This window comes from Fusarium poae, chromosome 1 (assembly GCF_019609905.1).
Source record: "Fusarium poae strain DAOMC 252244 chromosome 1, whole genome shotgun sequence".
Lineage (NCBI taxonomy): Eukaryota > Fungi > Ascomycota > Sordariomycetes > Hypocreales > Nectriaceae > Fusarium > Fusarium poae.
In genome coordinates, this window is record NC_058399.1 from 9,726,867 (window position 1) to 9,740,792 (window position 13,926).

General features: G+C 49.0%; 1 protein-coding gene across 1 annotated transcript; it reads left to right on the forward strand.

Annotated features, from left to right (window-relative positions):
- Positions 1-10,149: 10,149 nt before the first annotated feature.
- On the forward strand, positions 10,150-13,805 carry FPOAC1_003142 (uncharacterized protein; the record flags this gene model as incomplete). Its single annotated transcript, XM_044847713.1, has 5 exons — positions 10,150-10,917; positions 10,967-11,076; positions 11,131-12,606; positions 12,660-13,391; positions 13,445-13,805. 5 exons carry the CDS (start codon positions 10,150-10,152, stop codon positions 13,803-13,805), a joined length of 3,447 nt encoding a protein of 1,148 aa, XP_044713629.1.
- Positions 13,806-13,926: the final 121 nt, after the last annotated feature.

A 13,926-nucleotide genomic window follows, 5' to 3' on the forward strand; every position in this document is an offset into this window, starting at 1 on the left:
ATTTTGAAACACTATGGTGCGAGGCGAAGCCTTGGAAAAGCACTGACTAGACTTGTCGTTGCTTAGTGGTGGAATATCATCTACTGGCATGAATTCACCAGCTTTTAACCCAAGGTACGAAACATGTGGCCAAGTCTGCGAAGTGACTTCTGGAAGTTGTTTATCAGAATGTACCTGCCTGCTCTGTACAATTTATTAGCCACCCAGGCCTATATTAAGACAGCAGCGTTGCAGTCAGCTTGGTTACACAAAAAAGAACGTCAGCAGTCCCGTTCCGGCAGCAGATTATCAATGTCGGATCGCTTAGTCGCGCCGGATTACCGTACGGTACCACAGTAACTCGTTTGCAGAGACTTCGGCAAAGCGTTTTGAGGAATTATATGGAATATCGACCAAGTCATGATACAGGGTACCTTTGTTTACATGCTTACTCCAGGAAGGGATTGGTTAACTACCGAAATGCTAAATAATATCAAACGAATCGATTCGGTCTATCAAATGTCCCACTTTCAGAACGGACTACAAAAAAACCCTGAGATTGACAATTCTGCCTACCCTGGTAGCCTGGGCTTTTACGAAGAAGGATCATGGCCGTGACATCCCAGCCCAACTGAGCCAGGTTGGACCCGACGTTTGGGTAACGCAAACATACCTTCAAGGTTTTTGACTCGCTACTTGTTCACAGAAGCTGCCTCTTTAATGGAAGATCCTCAGGATTCTACTATCGGCCCATCCTCAGGGTGTCTAGTTCAGCCTGAAGCCGGCAGAAACAGTTCGGCGTCCATCATAATGGAAAAATCGGAGGCTTGCTTCATAAATGGAAGTCGGTCAATCTCCATCAGGGCATGCTGTCGATCGGTCTGTGAAAATTTAATCTTCTTTAACCAAGTATCCTTGTCCTCGGGTCTGAAGTACGCACCACATAACTACCCTGAGCCTTTTCATCTCATTACCCTTTGTCATCATTTCCTCACACCCAGGAACGTCGACCAGCGTGGCGAAGCATACAAAGTTTGAACAACTATTTGTGACATAAAATGTACTTTGACTTACATCCAATGACCGTTACCTCTGGATAAGTACAGGCATTTACTTCGGGACCAAGAAACTAAGAAACAGGCCACTTTGATCTAGGTGTTAAACTTTGTCTCATCTATGAGAAGTAATGAATGGGCTTTTCGTTCAATGCCTGGAGCCAATGTACCAATCAGCATAATATCACCTCTGCACCTCGGCAGGCTCAGCTCTTGAATCTCACGGCACGGACCTCTCCTCAGCTACAATGGCGTAGGATCGACCTCTGAGCATCATCTAGTACCGCAAGGCTGTCGAATTTGCAGGCACATCTCCGAGATTTTACGTGAGGCTGTAGCGAAACCAGCCCTTGCTGTTCTAGAGCCAGCGTTGACTCGTGTACAGAAGTTGGCCCGTTTTCAAAAGCCGTTACAGAGCCTGATTGCGCCTTCATACATGCATACATACACACATACATCACCCTCCAGCCGTTGATTGACATAATCTTTGCCCTTTCTGGACATCAAATGCGGCGTTTAGCCTCAATCCCACTGTATCAGCAATGGAAACAACAATCATTTATATCGGAGCATACTGCTACGTTCTGCCTTCAAGAAAGATACGGAGCAAGTCATTTGTATACAATACATAATTGGTTGTCACATCATCACGGTTGTATGTAGTAGTGCTTCAGCAATTTCGGTTCATGGTACCAAAAAGATCAGCAAACTGGAGCCGTGGGTTCAGAAATGGGGAAACGTCCGATTTAAACGCGTCGCGCGACTCAACCCCGAGATCCTGGACCATGCTCATGCTATGAACACGAAAACTCAAGAAACCATGACGCTGTAGCAATCACAAATCGAGGTGCCCGACCTCGTCGCATGTTGGTGACGAGACGAATGAACAAACGTAGCAAACAAGAGTGTGCACTACACAACCGTCATGGGATCGGTCTCTTCAGTTACATTGTACTGCATTGCATTGCATTGTACTCGATTAGCTGCCGATTAACTTGGGGAAATAGACTTGTCGGCCATTTACTCGTTGCATTCGGGACTTGAATTCATCTCGTTGCCGCAGTATTATTAGAGCTTCCGCTCAGGCTTGGTGAGATGATGTGATATCAACAAATCATATCATGGCGTGGCGTTTCTAATGCAATATCGGTTGCACGTGTTGAACATAGTACCCAGGTCATGTGGTTGTGTTGATCAATCAGCAACTCGACAAGCACAAAGTTTGTATCGTAATCCCCGCTCGTAATAGTATTCGGTGACTGGTGCCAATAACATTTCATTATTCCCCGCATCGGTGTGCAAATTGTCTCTCGTGACTCGAGTGGCACAGTGATGATGACAGCAGCAACAGGTGTTTGTTGTTGATCGCTGGGTTTAGAGATTGATACGATCAAGATCCGAGTTCAAATCTAAACCTGATGAGTCTCAGTATCAGTATCAGTTATTAGACCGACTTCTCTCGTACGTGTGGCTTCGGGTACCTGGGCTGATATCGTGCCAAGTACACCCACACGCCAGTATGCTAACGACAAGGTTTGTCTTATTGGAACTGAGACATGGTACTGTTAGTGCTGTCGCGTTGGATTTCAGGTTACGGGCAGAGGCCATGACTCTGCCAAGCAGATCAACCAGAGGCACAAAATTGCTGTACATACGTGCTATTCGGTTTAACACATTTGACAACACCGTACGGTAGTCGCCCCTTGAATTTAGCCTGAGGGATCATCATGTATCCATAATTCAACCGCAATGGTAAGCGTGATGCTTGTCTTGCTGTCTTGGCTGATGCACATCTCTCTATACGTGTGATTCTATTGTCAAGTTTTACAATAATACATCGAATCCATAATCCATCCCAGAGATTGGGGCTTTGGTCTGAGCAGGGTTATGTCAGTTGTGGATGAGTTTCAGGATCCATGGAGTGTTATAGATATCGCACCTATCTACAGAGAATACCCTATACCTCCCTGGTGGTTAACCTGGCGAAATTCAGCACCTTTCTTTATCATACAGTAGATAGGCCATGATGCGAAATTAAAGAATTGGGTACAACAAGTAATTGACCATATCTTGTACCACTCAAACCCGACTCAATACCTTTATGAAGCAATTGGGTTGGGGTAAAAGACAAGTTATAGATGTTCCCATGTTGTTCTTCTGGAATAACGTCGCAAGCATGGGTGCTAGGCACGAGACAGTATTTACATCGTTTGGGTATTCTCGCGTACCCGACAGAATACGCATAGGCAAACAGTTCCTAATACGAACATGTTTGTTTACTCGCTTAAAAAGAGAGACTATAATTGTAATGCTGCAATTTTTCATACCCATGCCGGCGTTCGAGCATGGGAAGGCCATGACATGCTGAAGCGACAGTTTACTATGGACGCGGCACCTGCAATGTCTCAGCTCCCAAACGAGTTTTAGTACGTGCAGATATGTACAAAACGTTGTAGTGCATCGAGTATGCCAGCGAGTTGTCAGAAAAAGTAGTGTCTATCTACTCTGTATACCCAGCAGATTGGCAGCTTATTACGGATTATTGAAAATAAACTTCTTTTTTTAGTTCTTCCTCAAACATTTTTGACATGCTTTTTTTTGGTACACAATATAGAAATTGGTCGCAGATCGCTCTTATTCATTTACCTTGGCGGTATTCCGACGTGCCGCTTAGTCACGGCCAAACTTTCATTCACCATAATAGCGAACGTACAATAGTTTGATGAGTTTCTGACCAAAGATCGTATCGTTCCGTACAGTAGCGTACGGAACTCAAAGAAACCGATTCCGGGCTCGCACCGGACCGCAGGCGGCTCCCTTCTGTTGGGTCTCGAGGATCCTTTTGCAAGACAGTCAAGACTCTCACATTCATCTCTAACCGGAACTAGGACTGACTCGTTGCTGTGGTTTTGCTTTTCCCTGCAGTCGTTTCCTCCCCCCTTGCTTCTGCTGTGATGCCTGCAAGTCAGGCTCGACTCTGAGAGGTCACTTTGACCCAGTTCCACGTCGTCGGTGCCCCTCGTGTTTCTGTCGGTGTGTGGCTTGCTCATTCCAGCTACTGTTACTCTGTACTGTACATTGCATCGCAGTACTGCGGTGCACTGTATTGAATGTACAGTACAAGCCACCCCGAGTGGAAATCATGCCAGCACTTCTTTCAGGCCATACTATGTAGTCTCCATCCCCCCCTGCTTCTTGTACGCATGACGTCGCATTCAACGACGCCATGGAACCTCCCAGACTTCATTTTAGCGGCGTCCCAGAGATCTGGAAAGCTCAAAAGACAGGCGCTCACCGTTCTCAGCCAGGGTCTAATACCGGACCTCCCGTTGAACGCTCGAACAGAGTAAATGAACAGCAGCAGATTAATGACATGTATCTACATATCTCACACATTTGTCACGTCAGAGGCGTACAAACACTCAGAACGACAGTCCACAATGTCCTGGCTCATGAGCTGTGATCCCAGGATGCAGGACGCGCTAGAAGGATGATCCAGACCAAAAATAATCATTTCGACCAATGGTTCGAAAAGAACCCGATATGTTGTTCTTTGGTCTAACTATTTCATGACAGTGCCTGAGCCCTAGCCGGTGTGACACTCTGTAAAATACCAATAATGCGAGTGCAGATATTATACGGGCATCATCGCGTTTCTGATACTGATGGAGCTTCCTGCCTCTGATTTTATCAAGGATACAGCAATACTGCGTCTACTATGACTCCCTTCTCCCGCTTGGCAAAACATTATTGCGATTCACAACCCTGGCCAGAGGCAAAAGTTGGGCACGAATACCAGTTCGTACCGACTACTGTATAGTGTAGTCTGATGAATACCAGCGAGTGACGTTACGATAAGGCCCCTTGGAATCGATCATGCCAGGTACAGGTACACTGATACTTCTAGGGGCGATTTCCTTCAACTGGGGCGGCGGCGATGTCTAGGTGCGTGCACACTCCTCTCGGCCGATTCGACACCCAAGCTGAGGTTACTTAAGTAGCCTGGTAGCCTGGGTACCTTTGGCTGCTCGGCGAGTCAGATTGAGCGCGTCTTTGAGCCCCGCGGAGGGTTTTTCTTCTTCTTCACCCATCGGCAGGACTATCTTTTTCTCGCGCGATTTCATGAATCAATGTGTCTGTGGGCGGAGTATAATAGCCACAGATATCCTTAAAAGGACGTTTTGATGAATCTCCAAGCGACGATTTCATGCACTCCCCATGCAAGAAATGTATGCTGTGACCAAATGACTGCCAGTCCCAGTAAACTCAAACCGATGGCACGGTGTCTAAAATGATCTGTATCCATAAATCCAAGACACCGACCGGGCCTAAGAGTAGCAGATGAGGCCATGTCACGTTCCAGAAGCCTTTTTGAGCAAGGGCACCGTTGTTGGTGACTTGGCGAACCGATATGAGCATGGCCGGGATCCCCGCCTTCCAGACGTTTGGAGGGAACGTTAAGAACGTTGGAAAACAGGAAGCTACCCTAGCACGCATATGTTTCCAAAAGAGACCTGCAGCAAATGGTGCATGAGTTGATATCATCCTCCATGCGGTGAATCGATGAGATCCACTGGCAGAGAACTGTTGGAGATTCACCGTATCTGCTTGTAAAGAGATCAAGGAGCGGTGACGGCCATTGCCTCATCGTGACTTGCTGGCAACTCAATATAGGTGGTGGTAAGCAGTCAAGTCTTGCTAGTTGCGCATTAGCTAGCAACTTAGGTGATGCCGAGCCTGCTATCTCACTTTGTCGGTCAGAGTAATAGCATAAAGAGCTAGGAGTTGTGCTATGCCTTCCGTTCGTGGTTTGGCTTCCTCGAATACATTGGTTAAGTACCTAGACTGAGAGTTATTATGAACTGAAAATTCCATCGGATGAACGCTGAGACAGGTCAAAGCGTTGGTTGGGACCGGGTTAGTTATTCAGATAATCACTACCAGGGCTTTCTCTGTAATTGTGAGCAATCTTGTTGGTTTTACACGACACGGATATGTTTTTTCCCCTTCTTCACTCATCATCAATGTCCCTGAGTGAATGAATAAGTTCCTTCATGACGGCCATTTCTCTCTGCAAATACTGGGTGAGAGAACCTGAAGATCATTGAAAGATGCTACAGTTCCATGGTGATCAAATTAGGGTGGGGCAACACCCAGTTTAATGGCGTTTTTTTGTCGATGCGTCGAATATTGGAAGGATGCATAGAAGAAGAAAAGGTAGGCCGAGTCCAAGTCCGTCTAGCCCATTCAGCTCGCTTGAATTTTGACAACTTGTGGTATTACACGATCCATGACCTGCAAATTCGTCAAGCGGTTTGCCGTTTTGGCTTTATAGAAGGAAAGAGTGATAACAGTCTATCAGTAGTACTGCATGCAAGAAGGGTTGGATATAAAATCCGGGGAGGAGGATACCGACCAAAATTCAGTGCTGAACCGCAAGCGATCATCGCATTATGAAGAGAGCAAACAGAATCCATCATACTGTGCTGTTGAGTCAGGAGAGGGTTCGGCAACCGAGCTTTGACCTGAGTTGTTGTATGCACGTATGTACTCGTGCTCAACGCTCGAGCAAGTCAAGGTGGTGGTAATATCCACTGATCCATGGGAGCAAGATGATCGACAAGGTCTTTCCAGGGGGCGGTTACTGGACAGCTGCTGTTGGCTCAGAAGTCCCGTCTGAATGGATACTCTGTGTCCTAGAAGTGAGCTAGGTATTGTCCTGCTTGTCCCCATATCTTTTTTATTATTAAAGACTCGGCAAGTGGTTTCTGCATGACACAAAGTGCAGCAGTGCTTTTGGATGCCGGCACCCTAATAGACATTGCAATATGGTGAGATGGAGGTGCTGCTTGGGTATATCAATATGCAACAGGCCGTAGGCAGACCCGAAGCTGACTATTGATTGTGTTTATTGATTGCAAATTGTAATGTGGGCAGTCATGACGTCTTTGCCAAAATAAGAAGTGAGGTTGGGAGAGCACAGCTCGAGTAATGGTCTTTGCTTGAAACGCGAATGATTACCATTTGACCCCAAGTTGATTGTTGATGACGATATTAACCAGTCTGTTGGACATGTCTTTCGTACCTGCCCAGGTACAGACTAAAATACCACTGCCAAGATAATTTGCGAGATACCTGAGGTACTGGGAAGGCCAAGAGCGGAACCCAACCGCATGGGAGGAAGGAGCAATCTGGCGCAAGTTCACACCGAGGAAGAGGTTGAGAAAAAAGCAATTGCCTTAGTACCTCTTACTTGCCTACTACGTACGTACCTACCTGAGTAACCAATAATCAATCCCCTGGTATGTAGATGCTTACTTCCGCTTCAAGAGTCACCTGCAACATTTCACGTGGTTCCGTCTCGGAGAAACCGCACCGCATTGCAGAACAGCGCTGCATTGCACTGTACAGGTGCTGGGACCGGGCAAGGAATCGCCGAGCCGGGGAGATACAGACCTTTTGTCAATGATTGATTGTGATTGTGCACCCACCCGTGATGATCAGTGTCTGTGCTATCAAGTACAGGACAAATGGAGGCAATGGAGGATGCTCCATGTCGGTACTGAACAGACTCGAGAACTAATTACAGAAGCGATCTTATGAGAGGGGGAAGAATGTGAGACCTGTCGGATCTGTATGTACCGAGAATATGGAATATGGATGCACCATGCTCAAGGGTCTCTGTGAGCGATACATTACCTAGACTAGTGACTTGGACCCCTCATATATACGTATTTTACGTATTGCATGGATACGTACAGTACATAGGATGACGCTGATAGTCAGAGTTATTGTATGGACAAAACAACCGCCAAGTAACTCATGCATTCACTTACACAGCAGCGCTGGTCGACGTTGGGTATCAAGATCCGTTATCTTTCACCTCTTTTCAACGGCCCGTAATGGCCCGGTAAACCTTCTTCTCCATGATCTGCAACTCCAGTGTCCATAGTGGTGGTTGATGTATACCTACATACATATATACAAAGCTTTTAGACTGGACATGAGAGGAGTGATTGTATGTGTCTATCCGTCTCTTTCTCGCACTCCGAGTTTCACCAAACCTTACTAAATGAATGGACTTTGAAGCTCACCCCACGAGCGAGGAATTCAAACTCTCGCCTGGCCTACTGTAACGTTGGACACTCTTTTACTGTCCCAGAATGAGTCGACCCATGAGTAAGTACTGGGCACGGTAATGGTATTACTGTTGATCACATGGATTATAGCGAGTAGATTACGGATACACAGAGTTGAATTCGAGTTACGTACAGCATGATTTGCGCTTGTTGTTGCATCATATCGCGCGGCATAAGCTAAGCATGTATAGGTGGTAGTAGAGGTAAATTTCTACCACCAAAGGTTGCCCACTAAGATATCCACTGCAGTTTCAGGAAGAATGGAAAAAACTCTGCGAGACAACTGCGCTAGGCCTGAGAGACATATCCGTTGCGCGCTACACGACGCCTTCCAGGAGTTGGGCTCCACGCCGCGACCACGAGGCCTCCACTGTAACTCAGCGCACCACCATAATCTCCCTGGTTTACCACTTTACCTTTACTGACCTCCACCCAGCCATCATCTCCCGCCTGGAGCTTGTACCTTTTGGTTCGAACGGTCCGTCGCATGGCCTCTCGTGAGCATCCATCCATCCATTTCGAAGTTGCGGTGTTGACCAGTTCCATCGCATGTCGCGCTTGATTGCATTTACATATGTACGTATGCGCAGCACTATCTATCCAGGTAGGTATGTAGTGATTGAGTGGGTTTTCGCTTGCTTACATGCTTATCTGCTTACCTGCTCTAGTACAGTCAGTCGGTGCCCTTCTTTGATCCTGTTCTTATGTACATACATACTTTGTATCCTGCGACCTCGACGTTTCTACCCGCTTCGTTGACCGTATGCGGCAATCATCGACCGACCTAAACCCCAATTATTCACTCAGCTACAGACTACGGTACCGTACCGTACAGTGCATACCAGCTTAAAGCAAAGGGTACAGTTTACGCAAGGGCAGCAGAAGAAACACTAGACCGCACCAGCGGGTAGCGACGTCTGTCTGTCTACCTACTACAGCTACCAGAAAAGCTGCAGGCCACTGTGTTGTACAGCTCGCGGTTCCAGGTACAGTTACTTTCATCTCCCTGCTGGAAGCTCTTCCTCCACTTGGTTTGCGGTGCATGGGGTGGCAGAAAAAAACGGGCAGCAGGGGTCCGCCAAAGGAAAAAAAAAAGAGTCTTCGCCGACATCATCCCCCCAGTCACAGCCAGGCATCTAGGTTCCTTGACCCCCTGGTCTTGTTTAGCCTCCTCCGACTGTCAACTCGGCAGGGTCGGTTCGTCAACTGGCTCCAAATCTACCTGTGTCTGGCCCGCCCAAGCCCGCTCACCCCCGGCAGACCGTCTTTTGTGCCTTGGGGTTTGAGGCTGTCGGTCCCAGATTTGCGCTCGACTTGAAGTCGACATCATACTTGCCCAAGAATCGATCCGTTCGCTCACCAAATTTGCGCCTTTCTTCCCTCAATTCCCAGCTCTCCCACAGTCCCGAGCGCGTACCTTTGCATCGCTCACGCTGCCCTTGCTTCTCACTGTGCAATACAATTCGTTTCGCTACCAGCGTCGCGTCTGTGCTCCCCCACCGCTGTCCGTCTCCCAGGTACCGAAAGAGCTTGTCGAATCTCCATCTCGTCTCTGCCCAACTGCTGATCCTACCGCGTCACCGGGGCCCGGGCTGGCTGGAAGAGTCTACTCGACATCTCGTTTCTCTCTTCCTGTCTCTCTACCTCTCTCAAACCTCACTCACTTCTCGCTGACGGGTACGGTACTTCGTACACATACATGTCATCATACCCAGTCGTTTCAGACACGCCCACCCCCATGCTTTCCTGGTCTCTCTACCTCTCTTGCTGAAGGGCCCAATTATCACCCGCCCCTCCAGCTTCCAAAGCAATTGGAAGCTTCACTTCACTCCCCGGGGCTTTCTTTTTTGTTTCGCCTCTGCCATTATCCTCTCGTACCTATCCATGGCCACCGCCTCTACGTGGTCCCTGCTTCTCTCTTCGCCTTGTTCCTGATTATGTGTGCAAGTACTACAATACATATATAGTACTCAAGCATGGATCCAGCACCTCCCGATAGTAAACGTCCGCGCCTCTCTTCGTGGCCTGTCGGTACACCTCAACAAGGAGTATCACTACCACATCCTCACGCTCATCAACTTCCACCACCGCCGCCACCGCCCGGCGCTCTACATCACCCTCATCCTCCCCCGAGCCCGTATCAGCATTATCCTCCGCGACCTATCGAGCACTCTTCAGCTCCACCGACGCCTTCTCACGCTGCGCCAGCGCAACCGCCTCACGAATCCGATCGTCGCCATCATGAGCCAGAGCCCTATCCTCCTGTTCAAGAATACCACCGGCAGCAACACCCACACCAACACCCGCAGCAACATCCGCACCCGCAACAGCACCCGTCTCTGCCCCCATCGCCGGCGCATCCAGCGCATCACCCATACCCGCCTTACGGCCCAAGAGATCCTCCGATAAAACGAGACCCTGCCGAGGATCAACGCCGACCTAATTCGACGGGCCATGCGCCCGAGGGGATGTCGTCCACACCACATCTTCCGCCGACTTCACTTCCTCCACCACCGCCTCCAGGCGCATACTCGGATAACTCGCGACACATGAATTACGATAGCGCGCCTTCCATGCCCCCGACTCCGGGTGGCTATCGTGCGCCCAGCTATCCTCCACCCACCCCTGTACCTCACCCAGCATCTTACGAGCAACATGGAGGATATCCCTCAGGCCACGAACCATTCTATAGTGTGTATTCGTCGTCTGTACCCGCCAAGAAGAAGAACACGCGAGCTTCCCAGGTACTATTCCCTCTGGGCGCCAAACCGTTCAAATGCTAATAAGGAGTAGGCGTGTGATAGCTGTCGGCAGTTGAAGGCCAAGTGCGATGAGACAAAGCCATGCAAAACTTGCAAAGAAAAGGGCGTGGAGTGCAAATACCGTGACCCTGTTCCTAAAGCGTAGGTTTGATAATTTTACTTCCCACACATGCCATAACTAAATACGGTAAATAGCACGGATAAGGCCCAGGCCGACATTCTAGATGGTCTCAGCACTGTCCAAACCACACTCAATTCAATCATTTCGCATTTGGGACGGGTTGATCAACGAATGATCAAGATGGAGTCGGTTCTGCCAAAACATCTTCTGGCATCAACGCTCAAAACTGAGCCAGCCGTTGAAGAAGAGTACAAACGAGCGCCAGCATCGCCTTTTGTGGCCAACGGCGCTTCTGCCGATCCTTACTATGCCGATGCTCACCGCGACCACCCCTCATCGGAATCTATGCCACTTCGTATGATGGCTGAAGATGAGATGGAGGTAGAGCCCGGTCCACCAGTACCTCCTGGAGAGCCTGCTATTCCTATTAACCACACAACGTTGGCCGGACTGCTTTTAGAATGGCCGTCTGTTCGTGAGTTGACAAAACATCACATTGAGCGAGAAGGTATTCGATATATTAGCGAGTATCCCATTAGCCAAGAGCAAAATCGCGGCGTCTTGATTGTTTATGGACGAGGCGAAGATTCTCACCCTTCGCGACACGTTCGGGAACCGACCGACCATGGCAACCTGGATATGGCTGACGATTCATCGGATATGGCATCTCCTTCGCCAGCCGCCGATTGGGGTCAACTAGGTGGACTCAGTCCTCCCGATCAAGTGGAATATAAGGGCGGTGTCCTGGCATTTGACGGAAACCCCGACTTCTCAGAATCGAAAGTGTGGGCGTATGTCGAGAGTTTCAAAGAAAACATTCTCAATATGCACCCTATCATACAGCCCAAGCTACTGGTTTACTGGGTCAGGCACTTTCTTGATAATCTCCCAGCCTCACACCCACGATCCGCAAAACCACAAGCATCCAAGCCTACGTTTGCTGTTGGGGGAGGTTCACAGACGCCAGAAGCCGCAGGCTCAAAAAGGAAACGATCACCAGGGCCGGATGGTTCCGAGCCACCCACACCCGCGCCACAACGTGCTGGCCGACCAGATCGGTCCATCCACAGCGCTCTAGTCCTCACCGTTTTGGCTTTGGGTAAGGTCTGCCTTCACCGTGAGAACGTACCTGATGTCGTCCATCCTACCGAACCGCTTCCTCATGGTAGCCCGGCCATTCGCAACGGAGCCATCCCGCCATCACCTAACCAAGGCTCCCCCCCGGGATACTCATCTCACTCGCACTCTTCAGGCCTGCCATCCCCCAAGGAGCAAGAAAGGAATGTACACAGCCGCCGATCATCCATTCATGGCGTGGGCGGTTTCCGCTCCGGCTATAGCTTGAAAAAGAATTATGAGGTGATACCGGGCTTGGAGTATTTTGCATATGCTACCGATATTCTTGGAAACCATCTTGGCGCATATAACAACATGAAGAATGTTTATGCCAACATTTTCGCTGGGTTGTATCACGGTCAGCTTGGCAGACCGATGGAAAGCTTTGCCTTCATTCACAAAGCCAGCCACAAGCTGCAGGTCATCATGAGACCGTAAGTTTTGAGAAACCCAATCAAGAGGATGTTGACGACTAATCAGATCACAGGAGCTTGGACAAGATGAGAAGAATTAAGCGGAACAGCGAATTCATCCAGGAGACCAAGTACAACCAGCTTGCTCTGACTTTCTGGACTTGTCTGCAGCTTGAAAGTGATCTCATTGCTGAAATGCAACTTCCTCCATCTGGACTGCTATCTTATGAAGACGACATGCCGCACCCCAACATGAGTCTCTTGGAAGGCTTTAACCAACGCATTCTAGACAGCTACCCAGGCCAACTGTATCTGAGAACTCACTTGAACAGCATCCATCGGATGTTTTATGCACCCGAAGACCCCGGAAAAGCAGGCAAGGATAAGTTCAGAAATGTGGGTGTCGTATCTGACGCTGTTTCTGGCATGCACTGGGTCGCACCAAGCTTCGCATTTCGAGAAGATGACCCACCAGCCGACGATATCTTGGCTGCAAGATTGCGGGCAAAGTACTGGGGCGCTCAGGTTATCACCTATCGCCCCTTTATCCGACAGATTCTTCAGTTCTCGCACTCGATCAAGAACCATGCTTCGAGTCCTAACTTCCCTAGCGTCAGCTCGGAATTTCGACAAGATGTCACTGCGCCTGTCATTCATCCCAAGGCCAGGACGATTGGAGACATTGATCCCCAAGTGGTTGAGCTGGCTAAGAAAGGCATCAAGGCACTTATTGAGAGTACCCGCGCCTTCCATGGCCTAGGAGACAAGAGGCCGATCATCACCAATATTTTCGGCACTGCCCATGCGTGAGTTACCCTCCTTCAAACTGTGTATATCCAACCGTGCTGACCAATTCCAGTCAATGGGGCAACCTCTTGGTTCTTTCGGCTGCTTTCCGCGATCCTGTGCTTCACAGCTATGTGGACGAGGAATTGCTGCGAACTTTGTTCCATAAGACAATACAGTTCTTACGACAGTCGGCAACGGCAACAAGTGCACTCCGAACGGACATGCACATTCTTGAGGGCCTTCAGAGAGATCTGTTCAGCTATGATCCCAGGACTAACTCGAGCTTCTCGAGCGGCACAAGCGCGCCTGGATATCACACCCCAAGACCTGTTGCTATGGCTGCACCTCCCCAGATGCCTCATTCGATGAGCGATCAAGGACACCCACGTTCCATGCCTCATCATCTCCAGATGACATCGCATGGGCCGTAGTCGGATCAATGTAATTCTCACACTCAATCCCCCACTGATGACTTTCTTATCAACTTTTCATCATGAAATGGCGTTTTGGGAACTGATTCAAACGCGCCGCAAGAGATCATGGAAGCGTGCC